The sequence below is a fragment of the Aristolochia californica genome, unplaced genomic scaffold (genome assembly GCF_029961685.1).
Source record: "Aristolochia californica isolate CCGP_79_NKW_82.1479 unplaced genomic scaffold, dmAriCali1.0.hap1 SCAF_11, whole genome shotgun sequence".
Classification (NCBI taxonomy): domain Eukaryota; kingdom Viridiplantae; phylum Streptophyta; class Magnoliopsida; order Piperales; family Aristolochiaceae; genus Aristolochia; species Aristolochia californica.
The window spans coordinates 4,361,288-4,383,243 of record NW_027181782.1 but is presented as its reverse complement, the minus strand read 5'-3'; the positions used below and the strand labels follow the sequence as shown (position 1 = coordinate 4,383,243).

The 21,956-nt window shown below is 37.4% G+C and overlaps 1 protein-coding gene across 3 annotated transcripts in view; it reads right to left on the bottom strand.

The window, feature by feature from the left end:
- Positions 1-1,031: 1,031 nt before the first annotated feature.
- The window catches only part of LOC137944215 (vacuolar protein sorting-associated protein 54, chloroplastic), a 65,447-nt gene continuing 44,522 nt past the window's right edge, over positions 1,032-21,956 (bottom strand). For 2 of the 3 annotated variants that reach the window (XM_068789798.1, XM_068789801.1), the window contains exons 12-19: positions 20,278-20,431; positions 14,335-14,416; positions 10,475-10,554; positions 5,520-5,681; positions 3,446-3,513; positions 3,023-3,103; positions 2,663-2,922; positions 1,032-1,307 (exon numbers count right to left, since the gene is read on the bottom strand). In XM_068789798.1, coding sequence (XP_068645899.1) covers positions 2,781-2,922; positions 3,023-3,103; positions 3,446-3,513; positions 5,520-5,681; positions 10,475-10,554; positions 14,335-14,416; positions 20,278-20,431 — 769 coding nt within the window. In that variant the 3' untranslated portion in view covers positions 1,032-1,307; positions 2,663-2,780. Of the gene's footprint in view, positions 1,320-2,662; positions 2,923-3,022; positions 3,104-3,445; positions 3,514-5,519; positions 5,682-10,474; positions 10,555-14,334; positions 14,417-20,277; positions 20,432-21,956 lie in introns of all 3 variants that reach the window. The other variant, XM_068789800.1, reaches the window with a different exon arrangement.

Sequence of the window (21,956 nt, the reverse complement as noted above, 5' to 3'; positions counted from 1 at the left end):
AAATAGAATAAAAATTCATTCCGAGTTAGGCATTTGGATAATTTTACCCGATTACCAACTTACCATTTATTAAATGGAATGAAATTCAGTATTTGATTAAGTAGTCGAGCAAAGGACTTTTCTACGGTATCTTTACAATCATATTCTATGAGTTTAATTTTATCTTGCACCCATTGTGGAAAATTTCCACAATATTAGTTAGGGTTCAATAATACTTGCTAACGTTTTTGTCCAATATTAGTTCAATAACCATGTAAAGTTAGGGTTTCTCTATTCAACAAATTGCTAATGTAAACCATACACTTTGAAGAGAGAGTTGCATATGTAAATTTCTTAGATTCCTTTTAAAGCAATCAGGATTCTTCCTCCCAACTCCACGCTAAAACAGATGTTATCAAAATCAGAATAAATCAGCTAGTTCAATATGACTAGATCGAAACCAGACCCTTTTGTGGTTCTCACATAAGAATGATTTTTGGCTTAAAGCATAAATACTTGGCTGGTTGGTATAGTCTGAACTTGAACAGGATGATTTGCATGTCAATATGCTCTGTATCATCGTGACATGGTTTAAAGAGAGACCGAGGGAGGGAATAAGGAATACCTCTCCCAACAATTTTCGGAGAGGAAATTTTAACTTCTACCATCTATTTGGAACCCCTAGAAAAGAAAAGAAGTTACTTCAGTACCTAGGTTACTTGGTAGTGAAGACTAGTCTTTCTTGCTATCAACACATAAGCCTGATCCATCTGTCCAATCTTTCAAGATGTAAGTTAAAACTGTGTATTAGATGTCAAAATACATTTCCATAGTCTAGGCTGGTCTGATATTAGGTGAAGTGCTCCACCCATGCATTTTAAGGAAGGGGTCGAACTCAGTAACACCAAAATCGAAGAAAAGAAGTTCATTCCAAATTCAACCCAAAATTTAAGAGATTTCTCTGTCCACCACTAGTCTTGAGGTTCTACTACAAAAGATACATTAGAATCAAATAGAGCAACCACTCATGTGGACACCTAATACTAAAAAGCTTAACAGTAACTTCACTTTTAAAATAACAAAAAAAAAAAAATGAATTGATACAAATGAAAATGTTATGCAACTCGAATTGCCAGATGGCACAAAAAATCACTTAACTGACAGAAGGAACAGCAAAAGCAGGAGAGCCCTCACATTTCTTAATGTATGCATGTAGGGTAAAGTAAATTCTAGCTAGATTACAAGATTGCTAGTGTTAACATACTGAAATAATCTCTGTGATACTTGAGTCGCACTTCCGCCAGTCATCAAGGCAGTAAAAGGTACACCTGAAACAGTTTCTAACAAGCATAAACGGAAACATATATCACCAATATGATGTGGATGAAATTCATTGTAGTTTTATGACTTGTAGAAGTACTACACTGTTTCACTCATCTTTACTTGCGGCCAATCCAAAGAAAGTAATGAAAAGAGTGAGCTTGAATGCTTTTCTTGTATTGGCAAGGAATGTATAGTATTTTTTTTCAGAAAAATTACTTTTATTATCAGAATGGGAAATAAAAGAAGCAGCAAACTTAAATTTGAAGAAGTCCAAGCCTGAAATACAGAAGAAAGGTAAGACAACTTTTTTATATTACCTGTGAGTATGGGTGTAAGTGGTATATAAGTGGAATGAAATAAGTTATTGCACATGGCATTCCGATTATATATTGACTGTTCTGTATACCATTTATATACTGATTACTGTTCAGGTAAAACGGGTAATCAGGTAAATAAACGGAATAACATTATAACTAAATGTAAAAACTATGTAATAAAAATACAAAAACACAGTGCCAAATGACAAACAACTGTACAATAAAACATTAATGATGAACAACAGTACATAAACGGTAATTTATACCACCAATAGGTAGAAACAGCACACCAAATACAGCAATTTGCAGCACCAAAACACACAAAAATAGCTTATTGGCAGTCTGGCAGGTAAACTATTGGAACACAACCTCAAACGAACAAAACACAGGATACACACTTAAACCATCAACCAAAAGGTGGTGGCACAACAGGTTTGTGTCAAAGAGAAAGAAGAAAATTAGGTCTTCATAAACAACCCCCTCTTCCTCCCATACTTTATTGACTTATCATTCATTACACAAACTACCACAATACCTCAGACATCAAAATTACAAGCCTCAGATTTGCATGTTACCCATTAGAAGTACTATACCAACAACATATCTAAACCCCATAATTACAAAAATACCGTTATTATATTACAAATTGACAGTTTGAGGTGTCAGATTGCTGTAAAATATAAGGTAAATTTTCAATTATAGCCCTTTTAGATATTTCTAAAGATAGGCATTTAGATATTTTATTTCCAAAGTATAGCCTTCTCAATCACAATAAACTGTTATATGAATTCTTTTTGTTGTTCCATTGAACCCAATTTTTTTTCCTTATTAGTGAATGGGTCTTGTTTATGCTCATTTCTAGATATTATTAAATTTGCAGCGCCCATTAAATTATTTTTAAAAGACTAGGAATCACACCAAATAATGGGTATCAGGAAAACTATCTGATTGAAGCAAGGAAGTATTATAATTCATTGAATTGGAGAACTCATGTATAGAGACTAAAAAAAAAAAGGAAAAAGGAAGGTGCAGTAGAAACATACCTTATCTCAATTTTACAGAATATGTTCAGATGCCATGAAGACCACTTGATCAAGTTTCCTTGGAGTGAGGTTATTCCTCAAATAGAGATTAATTGATTTCTAATTTACAGACGAATACTCATTGATCTGCTTCTTCTGCTCGAAGTCTTTGTGCCAAGAATTCATCAAGCTTCCCGGAGTTTGGCATGTTATTTTCCATCGAAATTCCAGAAGGTAATGTATGTATACAACCAAGAATGTGCTGAATATCTTGATATAATCTACAGTATAGAAGTGGCACTTAAATTGCAGTTTAAATAATGAAAAACAAGGGATTGACATTATTCTGATTGGAAAAGAATGACTTTGTCAAAGTCTCACCTTTTTTTTACTTGGGTATTGCTAATGTCTATGCTAGAAAAAGCTTCTGAAAGTTGTGCATGCAGGATTTCAACCACTTGCCTGCAGTTCCCAAAATGTTTATACATTCAATTGATGTGCTTCTCTCTTTAAATTATTCTGTAGATCTCAAAATTTAAGATTCAAAATGCCAGAAAGACCAATAGAACCACGTTCAACAATTTCTGCAGTAACATTCTCATGAATTCCACATTATTTTGACATATATCAATTTTTTTTTGAAATGATGCTATATATCAATTTCAAAGTACACAGTTCTTTAGTCAAATCTGTTCCCCAGGATTCATCTCACCTAATTAAGCATTACATGCCAAATAAGTAAATTGCTATCCATCCATCAATGAACAATGATCAGTTCACGCATAAACAAGATAGTGCCTCTACCTGAAAATTGATTGAACATCCATCTCATGTAGGGTACGTGATAATACACGTTGAAGATACCCAACTTCCTGAGAAATAAGTAAATAAAATAAATAGTAAATCAAGTCAGATCCTGGCAAGAAGTGTTGCAATATAGGAACCTAAATTTTGAATAGTTGACAGTCAATTAATTTTTTTGTTAAAGATAAAAAATAGGCATAAACTTCAGCGAGACTTTTTAGAGACAGCATGTATGTTGTAATGACGGGACAGCTGTCACCATTCAAGTTCTGCACCTGGCCATTTGTTTCTATTTGACATCAAGAGACATTTCCCTGTCACCTTCTGCCATGAGATTGCAAGGAACTTCTGAATTTCATCTCACATGGTGTTCACATCACAACAATTGATGTTAATTATTGATTATTGAAGTAATCCACAACAGGCAAAGATGGCAAAGTAAACATGACATCTGCTTTCTGTGACACCTATGTTTAAACGAGTTCCTTTGGTTGGACTTCTTATTTTTGTTTTATATGGGTGTTTTATTGCCATTAAGTGGGTATTGTATTGCCCTTGAGTGGGTCTTCTATTGTTGTTCCTTAGTGATTGGCTTTGATTGCTTAGTGATTGTTATCACTATTTGCATTCGAAATCATCTTATGTCGATTTTGAATTTTCTTATTTGTGTCATTCATATGTCTTTTACCCTTTTCTTGAATTTTACACTCTAGTTAAGGTTGTGAAAGTCCTTTGCTTTCATAGTTATCGTTAGGATACCTCAAGATGGTTTGTTATTCAGGGGGAGATGGATTAAGAAAACATTTGCAATATAAAGTTTTGATTATGATCAAGTCGAGGATCATTTTCAAGTACTGCCTAGTTTGATAGGGAAAAAAGTACAAGTGTGTGATGCCAAAGACTCCAAAAGCCACAGATTTTGAAGATTTTCAAGCCCCATACACAGTGGCTTTTCTAAGACCAATTTTTGTATTTTCTTTTTATGCTTAAAATAATAATCGAGAGACGAATTTTGTAACAAGCTAAAGCTATATGCTCTAGCTTAAGGGAGAGTGTTGGAAGTTATAGTTAAGAGTCTATTTAGTTTTTTTTTTTCTAGGAAAATTGTTTGTTATAGAATGTAGTTTCCTAGGGTTTATGGGTTGCAAAGATATAGAAGTAATTTTTATTATAATTTAAGTCATAGATAGAAGCGAGGGGACTATGAACCCTAAGCTCTCCCATCTTTTTTCTCCTGCAAATTTCAACAAGTATTGAATATTCCACCTTTTTACGTCGGATTAATTATTAACCATAAAAGACATGGAAGCAGTACTATAAAGTGACTCAAAAATTTTCATCAGAGGGTCAACAATAAACAGAGCATGTCTTCGCTTTTCAATTTTCAACTTTCAACTTTCATGGATCTTCCAAAAGCATTCGAGTTCCATAAACTGTCAAGGAACCTTCTATGATTGGTAATTCGTATTTTTAACTCAAGAAAACAATGTAACTCAAAAAAGACATTGAATTCAATCGTGCTGGTGTGCGAATGTGGTATATATATCTATGTGACTGGACAGTTGACCCAATGGCCACACCAGTGCCTTGTGACACAAGGGCTTAAACACAACCTGTTAAAGAATAGTCCCACATAGATTAGTGAATACAAAGATCTTGAGTTTATTAGTTGGTAAAAAAGTTTCCTAAGTTGGCTAGTCATTTTGGGATAGGGCCTTGGACCTAATTTAACATGGTATCAGAGCAGGTACAGTAGAGCCACAAAAGAGGGCCTACACCAAAACTGCCTACTCCTAAATTATCCACTTGTAGAACCACAAAAGATGGTCTACACGTGAGGTGGAGTGTTAAGGAATAGTCCCACATAGATTAGTGAGTACAAAGATCTTGATTTTATTAGTTGGTAAAAAGGTTTCCTAAGTTGGCTAGTCATTTTGGGATAGGGCCTTGGACCCAATTTAACACAACCAAACATTCTAATCCAAAAAATTAAACCTAAATAAGTAAACAGAAACTAGCATATTTTAAATTTTACATACAAAATGAGAAACAGAATCGACATACAAGAACACACCTTAGTGAGGGACCGAGCAAATTGACTAGGTTGTTGCTCATTTTCTTCTGTTCTACTCCAACTCTCAACAATTTGGGGCAGTCCACGTAGATGGACCAAAACCCTTTCCCTCATTATTTGAACTAGTTTCGTATGTATTTCGTCACGGTGAACCTTATAATCCTGGAAACACGATTTGAAACGATGGGTTAAAGCAGTACTATAAAATGCTCCACAAAGCACTTTAAACAGAATCTAAATAGTGTCTGTATGTAAACTTGTAAAAGAGAAGTTCATACATCCAAGGAAGCCAGATTGTTAGAAGTCACTTAAAATAGCCAACATCAATAACATGAAACCAAAATAAAACAGAAAAGTTACAAAAAGAGTAACTCTAATTAAGCACTAAAACAAGATGTTGTCAGCTACTCATAGCATCAGCTCCTAAATTACAATAGATTTGGTTTCAACTGAGAGAAAATAGTGTCCCTAAGTTGTAATAACACTTTTTTTTTGTTTTATTTTGAGAAAGGGTGTGATTTCATTAAGCTTGAAGGCAGACAGCAACAGACAAAGAAAAGATAATAGAGGAGGACCTCTTACAATGAGGGAGTAGAGGGTAACTCCCTTTTCTTTTTTGAAATTGATGAGTTTTATATAGCAGTGAAGCACACAAAACAATTAGGGAAGCGTTCCTGTTACAATAGGAGATTGCAGGGAAGCTGCGCTTTTAGCAAGAAAGTCAGCCAAAGAATTGGCTTATTGATCCCAGAATAGCTGGTTCAGCGTTTAAGACCCCAGAAACTAATTTCTCAAAGGAGAGTCTCTTTACCAGCTGAAATTTGTGACCTGATTACTTCAATTTCAGGTCAAAAGCCATCGAAAAGCCTAACATCCCTAAGCTCCTCTAGCAAGTTCTTCCCATCCAACTCTCAAACAAAGTCAATCACAGACGTATCTCAACAGGTAACAATTTGGAAGATTTTTGGCTAGATAACCCACGATGTGTGGGGATGCTTCTCATTTACAAACCAATACAGGTAGTTACAATAGAGATAACAGAGTTACAGTAGTGATAACAGAGTTACAGTTGGTACACGAGGGAAAACAGTAAAAGTATAATTGCACACATTTTGTTTTGTGAGCCCTCCTAAATCTGAACCTCCTTGGGAAAGATGTCAAGATTGCTTTGCAGTTATTGAAAATTAGTGTCAGAAAAGCATTTTGTAAACACTTCAACATCCTGACTAGCAAACAAAATATGCTTGAGAATAAGGTCATCATCATTTAGCACATTTTCTCAAATAAAATGCTGGTCTCGTTCTACATGTTCTAAGACCATGGAAGACAGAATGACTGCCAAAGATGTCGCACTACCATTATCACAATTGAGTGTCACAGGAATAGGTAGATGAAACTGCAAGTATTGAAGTAGCCATAGACCTATATTCTGTTTCTATTATTGATCTCGAGATAGTTGGTTGTATCTTTGCAAACCCACTTAACAGATTGAACCAAGAAATATACAAGTACCTGAAGTAGACCTACTCTACATTAAGAGTACACAATTGGTGAAGAAGTGCTAAACTTCATAATATGTTGGCCACAATGTAAGGATCCCTTGAGATACCAAAGAATAAACTTGACTTCTTTAAGATGTGTGTCTCTCAGCTATGGCATAAAATATGATTCAAGATTGACTGCATATGAGAGACCCAAATATATAAAGGTTAAATATTGTATACCACCCACAACTTATCTATACTCAGAAAGGCTGTCAAATAATTTGCCATCATGAGAAGAAAGTTGAGCACAAATAGCAAGAGGTGTAAAACAAGACACTGAGATTTTGCATATTAAATTTCTCAAGTAGTTGCAAGGGATTACATATCGACTGAAACAAAATAGTGCATTTGGCTCGAGCGGAACAACCAGGATTCAACTCCAAAGCTAGCACCCTGGACAACACGGCTTCTCATGCCGTTGGACTCATCTCGAGCTGGCTTCATACAAGGAAGGATTTTGCCACTTTATCGTGGGTTTCCCTTCAGGAAAATTGGAATTTGATCGCCTATATGTATGGCCTCTGCAGAACTCCAAGTATGGCCATCTGGGATCGTCCCCCTTGCGACTGCATTAAGCTGAATTTTGATGGTAGTGCTATTGGATGTCCTGGGCCGGCTGGAGCAGGCGGTGTGTTCAGAGGTCACAATGGAAACCCTATTCTTTCTTATGTTGGTCCAGTGGGCATTGCCGATTCTAATACTGATGAAGTTAGTGCTCTGTTGTTCAACCTCCAAATCTTCAGGGATCGTCTCCATGGCAAGTTAATCATTGAAGGCGACTCGAAGACTATTATTAGTTGTTCCAAAGACAGCTCCCCCCCTTGGCGCTACTAACCCATCACTGATAGTATTGCTGACATTGTATCTTCTACTCATTGTAATTGGAATCTCATTCCTAGATCAGCCAACTTTTTGGTTGATAAATTGGCAAAATTCGGAACTTCCGAGCAATCTCTCATCGTTTGGGAAAACTTCCCTCCTTTGTAAATTGCTCTTTTGAGCTTTTGTCTTAATAAAAATCAACATCATTTAAAAAAAAAAAAAAAAAAAAAAAATTGTGCACCATTGAAGTTGCCAATAGGCACATGTAGCATAAGTAAATGATGTGGAATCAAGTCACTTAGGCTGTCGGGATCCTTGATGCATACCCACTTTTGAGTGCATACTCTATTAGGGGCAAATGTGCTGGAAAATAGATTTCCAAACAAGATTATTAGAGTGATTGAGTTCAACTAGTATGAGGGACTTGATGTTGATGACGAGAAGACGAGAGGCAAGTGAGGAAGAATAAGTATGAGTAATTCCATCAGAGGAAGATGACTCTCTAGTGGAAACCACAGGATAGAACAGGAAAGCTCTGGATGAAACTCAAAGAAGCCTAGGTGATAAGCCTCAACACCCTGAAAGATTTTAGGCCAGACCCACAAAGAGTGGGGACAGTTCTCATTTATAGCCTAGCACAGGAAGTAATCAGGATAAGTTACAATAGCGATAACAGAATTACAGCTGATACAAAGTGGTAAGTTACAAGATGTATACATTTCTGTCTTTCTTATGTATTTATCAGAATTTCTTTCTTTTCTTTTCTTTTGTAATTTTTTTCTTATTTATTTTTATACATACTATTTTGACTTTTTATTAATCACTCGCCATTCAAAAAACAAAGAGTCAAACAAGAAAGGATAAAACAGTAAAAGCACAAATATAACTGCACACATGTTAAACTATCACAAAGTCATACACTCTAGATAGGCTTGTTCTTGGCAAAAAAAAATTTGGAGGGATTTCCATATAATATTTTCTTTTGGAGGGATTTTCAAATATCCTAGCAGTTTTACAAAAAATAACTTGACTAATACATGTTTTCACACTGTTTAGTAGCCAAGGCAACATAGCTCTCAAATTTCCACTCTGCTGACTGTGATGGAGGAGGGGTTTTAAATATATTCTCTTTTTTCTTTGTTTCTATACGGATCTCAATTTCTCTTGCTCACATGAGATAGTTTTTCCTATTTAATTAACGGTTGTGACTGGATCCTACTATACTTCTCACCAGATTTCTCCACACTACTTACTAGAGTGATAACTTCACCACCCTCAGCCATGGCCACCCAAACTTGTAGCACGCATGGATGACAGTCTGCAGACAAACCAACTTCACAGAATATCAGGTAGTAATTTGAAACATATATTGACGCACATCAAGTTTAATAGTCCTCAGCTGGTAACCAGTCTGAGTGCAACCTGGACTTTAAATCCAGCAATAACTAGTAACAAACCAAAAAACTCTTCTAACCTGGCACACTGTGAGACACAAACTAGAATCCCCACACTTCACAGACGGGGAAAGTGGTAGCAGAACTGGCAAATACTTGATCATCTCTTCCACACAATAGTAGCATCCATCAACATAAACAGAACACTCGGTTCCTGACAATTTGGAGTCCGAAATTCAGTCTCCAACCCAGCTTAGGGACAGCTTTGCACTACGGATTCTTGACCATTTAAACCATCAATCGAGACTGGTTGAGGAGCACTAGAAAAGCAGATCTTCCATCTAGAAGTTACTCCTCCCAAGAACAAACATAATTAAAGGAGAAACTTCCATAGATCGTTGTCTTCTAATTCATCCAATCAAGGTATACTCTAAACATTTTGAGCAGATAATGAATTCCCAAGTTGCTACTCTGATACCATGACAACATTGCTATACAACATCATAAAGTTTCATGATGCGAAACAAGAGAAGCACAGAAGTGAGGCAAACACAGGGAGTATACCGTAGTACATAGTTAAGCATGAGAAATTGTAGGACTATGTATAGAGGAAGAAGAAGAGAGAGACAGAGGACGAGAGAGAGAGATGAAGTGAAATGTGATGTTAGATGTATAAGTTCTGTTTCCTCAACTTTTACCTCTTTTTTTCTTTTTTGTTGCATGTTGATTACATGACCACCACCCCCCCCCCCGTTCTTATCCCTAGTGAGACTTGAACCCAAGACCTCACACTAAAAACCCTCCATGAGACCTCCATTTATTTGCATTATCTTTTCTTTTTAAAAGTGAGAAGCTTTATTTAAGGAAAGGAAATAAAGGTAAATACAAACAGAAAAGAGTACTACACAAAATTACAACTATAGCCCTGCCTCTAAATATAATAATTTCAACACTAAGAAGCACTATGTTCCAGCATAGCTTTATTAGATGAAAATACCTTTTCAAACAACAGTAAAACAGTAAATATGATGAGAAGAAACAAAATGTGCTATCAAACTAAAAGAACCATTAACAGAAAAGATTGACACCAATGAGTGTACCAACTATAAACAAAACACTATTTTAATTATACAACTCAAGCTATTCCAGAATAAAGCACAAACACTGAAGATAAAGAAGTAGAAAATATTTGTACCTGAGCAACTTTATCAATAATATCTGATTGCATCTGTGCTTTGGATTCAGGAATTTGGAGGAGAAGTATTCTTCTAATATCTAGGTTTGCAAAACAAAAAAAATCATGTCAGGCTCCAGAAATCAGGAAAGCACAAGTAATTTTTTCCCCAAATAAGGCACTTTTTGATAACCAGAAGGCCAAAGTTGAAACAATCAAGGAGAGGGAGCCCTTACAATGAGGGATTGGAGGGTCCCCCGCTCTTTAGCCAGTGAATCAGCTAAAACCATTAGCTGAGTAATGTACAAACAATAGAAACTATGACTTTAACAGGTTGTAATTACATAGATACATATGTAAATACATACCTTTAGTGTGGGTGTGTAAAGAAAAAGACGACAGGTCCATGCCCAAGTGTCAGAGTGGATTAGCAGGGTTAAGTCAGTTTTAAGGGAAATTTAGTCAAATCGTTTGTAATAGAAGAGAAGATGGACTACAGATCGAACATTTTAAAACCCAGTCTTCCGGAGGTTTGGCCCTCTAAAGATCAGTAACGTTTGCCATAATCACACTGAGATTTCCATTTCTGTGCTCAGCAACCATCTTCACTTATATAAATTATCCAATATCCCTAAAGAAACCTAGTTCACAAAGTTTTTCTAATCAAATGGTATCAGACAAATATGGTCAAGAGACAATCGGCGCAAAGAAGAAAAACAAGAAGGAACAGAGTAGCAGCACCCTAGATCAACCTCAAGCAGTTTTAGCAGCGAGTGGAACCCTTTCCAAGACTGAACTGTAGCCAGAAAGAAAAAGAGGAACTCAATAGACAAACTAGATGCAAGTTTATTGGGACTTGAAAAGAGCATAACTATTTAAGGAGAAGGGAAAAGTTGAGAGCAGCCAAACTTAACTCAAACTTGAGACCTACCTCCTTTCGCTCTATCCATTTGTCTATACATTGATACATAAAGAGAGGGAGATAACAAACCAGTATGCAAAGGTAGAACTGTTGATGGTAACTGTTAAGAAATAGTCCCACATGGATTAGTGAGTACAGAGATCTTGAGTTTATTAGTTGTGAAAGAGGATTCTTAAGTTGACTAGTCATTTTGGGTTGGGCCTTGGACACAACTTTATATGGTATCAGAGCAGGTACTCATATGCGGGCATCAACCTAAGTTATCCACTTGTAGAGCCACAAAAGAAGAGCCTACATGTGAGGGGGAGTGTTAAGGAATAGTCCCAAATGGATTTGTGAGTACAAATATTTTGAGTTTATTAGTTGGGAAAGATGATTCTTAGTTGACTAGTCATTTTGGGATGGGCCTTGGACCCAACTTTACAGTAACAATCAAGTGAAAACTAAAAGCAAATTTTTTTTTTTATGAAGGATGATTTTATTAAAAGAAACAGAGAAAAAAGGGGGAGCTAACCCCTAAGAACAAGAGATTGCAAGGAAGCTCCCTGCTTGGCCAAACAATCGATCACAGAATTTGCTGATCTCAGGATGTGAGACCAAAAAAGGTGAAAACTAAAAGCAAAATTGTTCCACCATTTTTAATGATTGCATCATGTTCCAATTCCTACCTTCAATTTCAGGAGCATCAAGACCCAAAATCAATGGGAGAAAATATTATCTCAACAAATATAGTAATATACAAAGAAAATAAAACTTATGATAGCCATATGGCTCATGAACATTTATCTTCATATATTATTTATAGCTTCTTTCTCAAAAAAAAAAAAAAAAAAACTATAGCTTTTTTTAATGTATATTATTCAAAACTTTAGATAACCCTTTGTCAGTTAGAAGTAGCTACATGCAAATGATAAGACAAAACACAGGACCACAGGACATACTAAACAAACATGTCAATTGTTCAATACACTAAAACCTTATAATAAGGACGGACTCCATCCTGTGGATGCATGTACACCTAGATCAGCTATTTCACTACGAATGTGCTTGCTAAGGAGGGGATGATATCACTATCTTGTGCTGAACAGCTTCACTTTAGAGTTTTCTTTTTCTTTTCTCCCTCTGGCTGCATGTTGCCTAGCCACATATTTTTTCTTTCTCCTTTCTTTGCCTCACTTCTCTCTGGGTTGGGTTGTGCAATTGTCCTTCTTTTTCCCTCTTAAGAAAGTATACCCACCATAAAAATAATATAATAATAACTACAAAAATGACTAACTAGATTACATATGGATATGGTCCTAGTCCTTAAAGTAACCTACTATGCAGATTTTCCTAAATGCAAAAAATTTCTCAACACTTGTAACACCATTAAATATTTTGCATCCCACTAACAGAGACTACAGGCATTTTTGAATAATCAGTACTTCAATGCATTAGAGACAAGATAATTTGTGTTAGAGCTGGTGTTGCAAATAGATGTAGATGCATCCTCTATTTTCTGTATTAAACGGCTGGTGCTCTATTCATTTTCATGTCAAAGCATCCTCTACTTTCTCTAAAAAACAGCCAGTGCTTTATTCATCTAGATGTTGATGCTTCTTCTTCAAACACATGAAATGACGAAAAGTGATAATAACCTGTTCATAACATTTTTAATAACGAAAGGACCAACTGTACATGAAGACTCTCCACCAAGATGAACCGTCTAAAGAGATATTTTCAAAAAACAAACAAAATGCAGCATTTCACCAAGTTGCTATATTAATTAGATAAGGAGGCGCCAGAGAATTTCAGGTTGTTGGGCTGAAGCTTGCCTATTTGCATTCTGTTTCTTCTAACATGCATCATATACTTCTTTTCTGGTACAACTAATGTTTTATACCAAATGCAAAATACCAAATAATAAAGCAATATTAGCTTTGGCATAAATATTGCTGGGCCATGCCACTCTTTGGGGTCTTGATTTACAATTTTTAATTCTAGCCTTCCAATTCTTAGCAAGATTAAAAACAGAGCACAATTTTTTGCATGATTTATGAAACTTATCAGACTTGTAAATACAGGATCTCGAATAACCTCCACCTTTGAAGATCCCAAATTCTTGTAATTTCCTGCCAATATGCAAGAATGTGTTCCAAACACTTTGTTGTGAAAATCTTTCTTCCTTTTAATGTGCTAACTGGATACATTAGTCCTGTCCATTTTCTTTTCATGTGATTGTTATCTGTATCCCCTTTCAGGCTTTCTCGTTCGTGCAATAAAATCACCGGAATGAGAAAAATGAAAAACAATAGTCCGGCCTATTGTTGGCACTTTCACTAATTCTTTCACTTGCTTTTAATCTTCATTCACAGAATCTTTCTTCATTATTTAATAAGTTCCAGAGAAAAGACGAATAAGTGTAATTTGAGTTACTGTAATATTTAATTGAGACATTCCTGCTTTTAGGTTACTAATAGAAGGATGCTGGTATAATTTGGAAGTTAAGCCTTCCTCTAAACAATTTAGAGAGGGCTCAAGGACTGCAATCTCAACTGCATCTCTTCTCTCAAAGATGTCTCTTTTCTATCATCTCGCTATTCTCTCTTCTCCTTTCTGCCTTATGTAATTCTCCTCTTCTCTAGTTTACTCACAAGCTGCTGATGTTTTTATTTTTGAGTCAAGAGTAATTAGACTTGTGATATGAGACCATACAATCCAAAACACAATGGTAGTAAAAAACTATCAAATACACAGCTCCTTAGGATTGATTACTTTAGGGAAGAAAATTTAAAGTCAATTTGGAAAACAACATAATACTTCATCATCAGGCTGACAAGGCATCAGACAAGATAACTTTTGCTAGTTTCTCTTGTACATTCTTTTCCTTCTTTAATGAAAATCTCACTGTTAAAAAGAAAGAAATGAAAAATTCCCCTTCATAGGCAAAAAACACATGATGACTATGTATGCACAATACCTGGTATAATAGCATAGGTAAAGCTGATTACTTGACTTGCAAGAGCCAGGTGCTTTGAAGTAATGGACTTCAATCCAGACACCTGCAAAAGGAGGGCAGGCAGTAAGTCTTAAAATGGTAATGTAAGGAAAAATAATATTATTTGAGACGAATCAAAAATATAAAACACCCACAAATTGCCACTGGAATTAGGACATGAGCTTGAAGTCAGAAAGACTTGCTGATAATTGGCTATGGGGCTATCTTGGCTAACTCATGATAGAAGCCTGTCCACTGTTTTTAGTATTCTGAGTACGAGGTAGGAGATATGGCTTGCAATTTAACCAATTATACCACCTGACTATAGTAGGATACGCCATATAATTCCTTACCTGTCTAAGAAATTAAAGCATTCTTTGACCCTTACTATTTAAGCGAAACGGGTTTATATTTTTTAGAACGATGAGAATTTCATTAAAGAGAGAGAATACACAAAGAGCCCTAGAAAGAAACAAAATACGGTCAGTAAACATCAGAGGGGAAAAAATCCCCCACTAATAGCCCCTGTACAGAAACATCATGATGCAGCAACTAATCTGTCATTGAGTTGGCAACAAGCAGCATGAATGCAATGAATTTAATGAAGCCAACGGATCACTTCAATCTCATAAAATATGGAGAAATCGGTGGGGGGATCCTTTTCAATTACAAGACGAGAAATGTAACACTAATGAAACAAGTGCAGACCATACCATTCAGCCTCAAATGGGTCCAGATACCCCTAGAACTCCCATCAAAGTTTAGCTATAGCCAACATTCAAGAAGTGGAATCCACTCAATTATTAGAGATAATACATGGTTTATGATCTTTTGAACCAAATTATCACACAAATTTATAGTATTACTTACCATATTCTTCTAGTTTTGAGTTTTATAGTATACATACACATTGAGTCATGTTTCCATTACTTGGTCAAGACTCCAAGTTACCATTTTAAATAGGATCAGTAGAAAACCAAACTGAATCGACACTCCTCTTTTATTTCTTATTTTTTGAAAGTTAGGAATCCCCTTGTTTAAAAAAATTCACTTGATCCAATGGACAAAACCCCTCTATCCTATCCAAATTAGACCCTTTTTTGGCAAGTCCTTAACAAAATTGGCTCTGACCACTGGCCAATCCAAATCAACACCCACCCCCAAGCCTGGTGACACCCTCCTTTCCGTTTCGAAAACTCCTGGCTTCTTAATGGTTCTTTTGTCCCCCAACTGAAAGACTGGTGGGAAGAATTCAGTCACCACCCAAATCCTGGATGGTCCTTTCCCCTGAAGCTCAAAGCACTAAAGCTAAAGATCTGATCATGGGCTCGATGCCTTTGTGCTACTGTTGCATCTGGAAAAGATTCTATATAGCTCCGTCTCTCTGAGCTTGATCTCCTTGAAGAGCAAAAGTCACTCCATCCTTTGAACTTATTCTTCGAAATCATTTAAATTTTGATCTTTCAAATCTTCTTAAGAATGAAACCACTCACTGGAAGCAACGGGCCAGATTCCACAGGCTGACCAACGGGGATGGAAATACCAAATTCTTCCATGTCATTGCCTCAGCTCGTCGGAGAGCTAACCGTATATCCTTTATTAATCATGAAGATAAGGAGATTACGAATAGCGTTTCCATTGCTAATGTCCTTGCGAAGTTTTTTTCAGATCTCTATACAGAGGAGTGTTTCAACCGTCCTACTCTTGATCAGCTCGAGTTCTATCATATCTCTACCTCAGAAGCAGCTCTTCTGGAGTGCCCTTTCTCTCCAGAGGAAATTGATACGGTTGCACTTGGTCTACCAAAGGATCGAGCCCCCGGCCCAAATGGGTTCAATGGAGAATTTTACCACAAATCTTGGAGAGCAATCAGGAATGATGTCCATGCCTTTGTTAAAAACTTCCATCAAGTTGGCATCACCCACAAATCCATCGGGGCCTCTTTCATTGCCCTAATCCCCAAAAAAGCCAACTCAACCCTCCCTCAGGACTTCAGACCTATCAGCCTAACCACCAACACATACAAAATTTTACCCCAATTCTTTCCAACCGTCTAAGGGTTATCCTCCCCCGTGTTATTAGCCCATGCCAAAGTGCCTTTATCCGAGGCCGCAATATCTTGGACTCAGCAATGGCAGCACATGAATTACTTCACTCTTTCAAAAAATCCAGTCAACCAAGAGTTGTCATCAAACTCGATTTCGAGAAAGCCTTTGACTGGGTCAACAAGAAGCTGATCAACCACCTCTTCAGTGAAATGGGCTTCACCACCCGCTGGAGGTTCTGGATGAGAAGCTGCATTTCTAATGCTTTTTTTTTTTGAAAAAGAAGTATTAATAAAACAAGAGAAATTAAAAAATTTGGGGGATCATGTCCCTTACAACCAGCGATTGTAGGGTAGCTCCCTGCCTGGCAAGCACATATGCCGCCAAATTTGCGGATCTCGGAATGTGAGTCCAAATACAAGAAACAATTGAGGTAATATCTAAAATTTCCTTAAAGGTATTCCAACGCCTCCACGGGGGAGAGGCATTCTCACACCAGCCTATAACCACTTTTGAGTCACCTTTAATATGAAGAGGCCCACTGCATTTATCTTTAAAGACGCGGAGACCGGAGAGGAGACCATGTAACTCTGCAGACATAGAGTCAGATATGCCAAGAGGGCCAGCATAAGTGATGAGCTGATTTCCAAAATGATCTGAAATAACTGCTGCTGCATTTCTAATGCTTCATATTCTGTTCTTGTCAACAGTAAGCCATTTGGGTACTTCAATAGTACTAAGGGTATCAAGCAGGGAGACCCACTCTCTCCTTTCATCTTCACCCTTATTGGGGAGCACTTGTCTGCCGTGGTTCGACTGGCTCATAGATCAGGATGACTCAGCCCCATCTCCTGTGATCCTCCACAAGACATAGCCCTACTTCAATATGTGGATGACACTATCTTCTTCTGTGAAGGCTCTTTAAATCAAATACACCACATTAAAGCCCTGCTTAACCTATTTGAAATCTCATCCGCCAGAAAGTCAGTTGGTCAAAATCATCTATTACTAGATTTAACATTCAACCAAACCTGTTGAACTCCATGTCAAGCTATCTTGTATGCAAAATTGAGGAGATGTCTACATGCACTTATCTGGGGCTTCCCCTGACCCCTAGATTACCTTCAAAGTCTTCTTGGCACCCAGTCATTGAGAGACTGGAAGGGCGATTGGCATCCTGGAGAGGAAAATTCCTCTCCAAAGCTAGAAAGATGGTTCTAATAAAATCCTGTCTCCATGGAATCCCTAGCTACTATCTGTCTATGTTCTGATGTCTTGCTTCTATTAGAAACAAAATTGAGCTACTTAAAAGAAGATTTCTGTGGGTAGGGCCAAATATTGAAAAACAAATATCACTTAGGAAAATGGGAAGAGGTCTGCAAACCAAAATTCCTTGGAAAACTGGGTATTCGTGATACTACCACTACTAATTCTGCTCTTCTCCTTAAATGGATATGGAAATTCAACCTCTTCCCTGATCTAATCTAGAGAGCTTTAGTATCTGCAAAAGCTAACAAGCAATTGGGTTGGTGGACAGAGGGGGGAAGACACTCTCGTCTATCCCCTGCTAGGGAAAAAATCGTCTTACTACTCCCTGATTTCAAGAAAGCAGTCAAATGCTATGTTGGCCAATGGAACCTCACCAAAATTTTGGTCCGATTGGTGGATTGGCCACTCCAGCCTCAAATTTAGCCATGAATCTATCTCAATCCTTGCCAGAAATACTGATGCCGCTATCTCCGAAATGTGGTCTGAAACTGGGGGATGGAAGTTGAACCTCATAAGAGATCTTTCGGATTTGGAATCCATTCTGGCTTACAATCTCCTATCGAGCCTACCCACAACCAAACCCAATAACAGCCAAGATACTTTGATCTGGACACCTTGTACAAAATGTTCCTTCTCTACTACTTCAGCATACAACCTCCTCTGTAACTCTTGCTCAGTTTAATCAAATCACCCTACGGCCACTACTTGGAATCTCCTTGCCCCTCCGCGAGCAAATTTTTTCATCTAGACCGCTTGCGGGAATAAAATCCTCACCTTTGACTCCTTAATCCAGCGGGGAACCCACATCCCAGACCCCTTGTGTCCTTTCTGTCAAAATGCTCCAGCAATAACCAATCACATTCTCCTATCCTGCCATTATACCCATTCTATTTGGACCACTCTTTTAAAAAAAATTGGGCTCCAGTACTGTGCTGCATCAAATCTGTCATCCACTACTCTCACTCATTGACACTAGCCTCCCAAAGCTAGGAAAGATGATTCTCTTGTGCTGCATTGGGCATATCCTACGGGGACTATGGAAAGAAAGAAATAGGAGGAAATTCAAATTCAAATCTTCCCCTACTGAAATTCTGACTGATAACATTACGGGCCAAGTAACTATCTGGCTTCTAAACCGAAAAGAATTCAGAAACTTCAGCAACTCAAACTTTAGAGGAAATTGGCAGCTGGTTGTTGGGCTGTCTCAGCCCTCTCGCCCCCCGATCATGACTATTTGGGCACCCCCACCATCGGACCACTTCAAGTTTAACTTCGATGGAAGCGCTCTTGGTTGCCCTAGTCCTGGGGGATATGGAGGGAGTTATCCATGATGCAAATGGTCATCTCTTCTTCTCCTTCGCAGGCCCTCTTGGTATCTTTGACTCTACAACAGCAAAACTCTCGGGCTTGCTGAATGGAATTTGAGTTTTCTCTAGCCGGTTCACGGCCCACTTTGCATTGAAGGAGACTCAAAGATTGTCATTAACCTGTGTGCAAACTCCATCAGACTTCCGTGGCGTCACTGGGACATGTACTCATAAATTTGTAATTTAATTCCCTTTTGAATTGTACTTGGAAGCACGTTCCTCGTTCTGCCAATCATTTGGCAGACATTCAGGCTAAGGCGGGCATTTCACTCCAACACCTTGTTGTGGAGGAAGGCCCTCTTTCCTAGGTTTGATTTGTACTTCACTCTTCTTTTAATAGTTTATACACATCATTTAAAAAAAAAAGAACCATGTAAAGAACTTTGACGATTGTTCTGGCTGCCTAAGGAATTAGAATCCTAGTCAGATGATAAGTCCAAGATATATGAAGAATTGTACTAGTTGAAACCAACTCAAACTAGGATGCCTTCATGTACAAAGGTTACAAACAAACCAGTGTAGTGTCAAGATGATAATCAACCTTTCTTCTCTCTTTTGTAGCTTGTTTCTCTTCTTTTGGTGTCTTGGTGCTCTAGCTCTCTCCTCTTACTTATTACCCCCCATCACGGAACTAGAGCTCAACAACCAATAATAGGATATCATGATTTACAGAAGGGTCCAACCAGGAAATAAAAACTAAACTTAGCAAGACCAGTTCATCTTGCAAGCACAATGAAAAGAAATTACAACTACGTACTTCCCAAAAACTGTTTCAACAATAGATGACAAACAAAACCTAGAATTAGCAAGACCAGTTCTTCTTGCAGACACAATGAAAAGAAGTTACAACTATGTACTTCCCAAAAACTGTTTCAACAATAGATAACAAACAAAACCTAGAAGTGGACCTTGGTCACCAGTTCAAGAATTATGCCTGCCAATGTTAGGGCAGAGCTCACCAATCAAGGTGTAGAAATTCTGATCCTTAGCCCTCATTAATGAGTCTCATTAAGAAAGACTCACTAAAGCTGAGGCACTAAATTTTCGCATCCTTCAAAATAAATGAAGGAAATAAATTTCAACTTCAACAGCAGATTAACTAAAAAGTTCTTCTCTATTTCCATCTCTCTCTCCTCCATTATAGATTAAACCAGTTTCTTTAAATCACTTAATGTATAGGGATTTTTAGCAGCAGTTAGCATTGATAATGATGATAAGGAAGAGGATCAGGAAACAACAGTTACCTGCATGGCACCAGCACCAAGGACAAGCTGACAAGTCCTTGTGTTGAAAAGTTTCAAAATCTCAATAACTCGGTTGACAACTTCAGGAGACAGTAATGGCAAACATTTGCTTATATCAATGTACTCAGCTAACATTTTCAGCAATATCAAACCACTGGCAAAAACAAGAGAGAAAAAAATTGAGTGATCAAATTCAAGCAAATGCAATATTTTCCATACAAGATTACAAGACATAAAGTAAAGAACTCCAAAAATAAAAAACATTATATACTTTTCACTTAAAAGTTCACCCACTAGCATCTCTCATGCACTGAAGCCAGGCAGTGTTTTCTGCAGTACAACCTAAAACAGTGATACATAGCTCATGGGTAAAGCAAGTACTAGGTCCAACCTGACTTGGATAAATTCAATGGTTGGTTCAAAAGTTAGGACAAATATCCACTTCTTCTGTTAGTTCAGTTTCTGAACCTCCTTCAATTGCCAGTTCCACTCTTGTAACTTCAGGTATGCCACCCTTACATGTGTCTTCCCCTTCTAATTGGATCCTTGACTCAAGTGCTTCAGCACACATGTTAGGAATATCATCTCATAAAAAAGTTGCATTGGCAGATGGTTCCAAGTCTAGTGTTTAAGGGGAGGATGTTGTTCAGGCCACACCTAGTTTATCTTGGTCATTTGTCCTATATGTGACGCAGGACAATGGTGGTGTGCTGCTGCCGTGAGGGGGAAGAGACGAAAGAAGAAGGGAAGTAGGGAGCCGAGAGCAGGGAGGGAAGAAAGGAGAGAAAAGTCAGGGAGGAAAATTTCAATTTCATTCAATAATGCTGATTTCCAAACATCATGAGTTTAAATGGAGTCCAAAACCCTAGGGACATTTCAAAATGACCAAAATACCCCTGCAGACATAAATTTCCTAGAACAAATAAAACAATTACTTATAAGGACAATACAAACTATAAATAAATAAAATAACAACTAATCTGTCCTAAATGCCTCACTCCCCAACCACAACAAGGTGGGTCTTGTCGTAGTCACCATCTTCAAGTATAGACTCCTGTAATCAGCTGTACACGAGAGGTGTCCTCACCAACTCTCTCAGTTGGGGGAATACTCAACCCTGTCAAGTAAGATTCTTGATAACTCTGATAGTACTCCAACAAATCAGGATCGAACTGCTGTAATGTGTCTCTCGTAATCCATGTGCAGCTGGAATTTGGTCGTCCTGTCCATCGCACTAGGAAACGTTGAACCACGCCACTTCTGGTAAAAACAACTAGTTCATCCAAAATAGCATCAATATATTCTTTAGGTGTTGGTGTTATGGGTAATGGAACAACATTCAAAGAGGTATCAGGCAAGGAAGGAGGGGGTGTATTGGGTGATGAGGCGCAATTAGAAGGTGATAAAAAAGAGTCATCAAGAATAGAGGTGTGGTCCCTATAAGTCATCAAGTCTTCAAAGTTAAAAATAGAGCTAATGCCTAAATCTGATGGCAAATCAACAACATAAGCATTTTGACCTACCCTTTTTAGCACTATAAAAGGTCCAGCATTACGAGCTTGCAATTTTTTAGCAAACCCGCTCAAGACTAATCCGAACCATGACATAGTCACCCACATTAAATTGCTTATCACTTTTATGCACGTCGGCTTGAAGTTTATATTGGGCATTACTTGCTT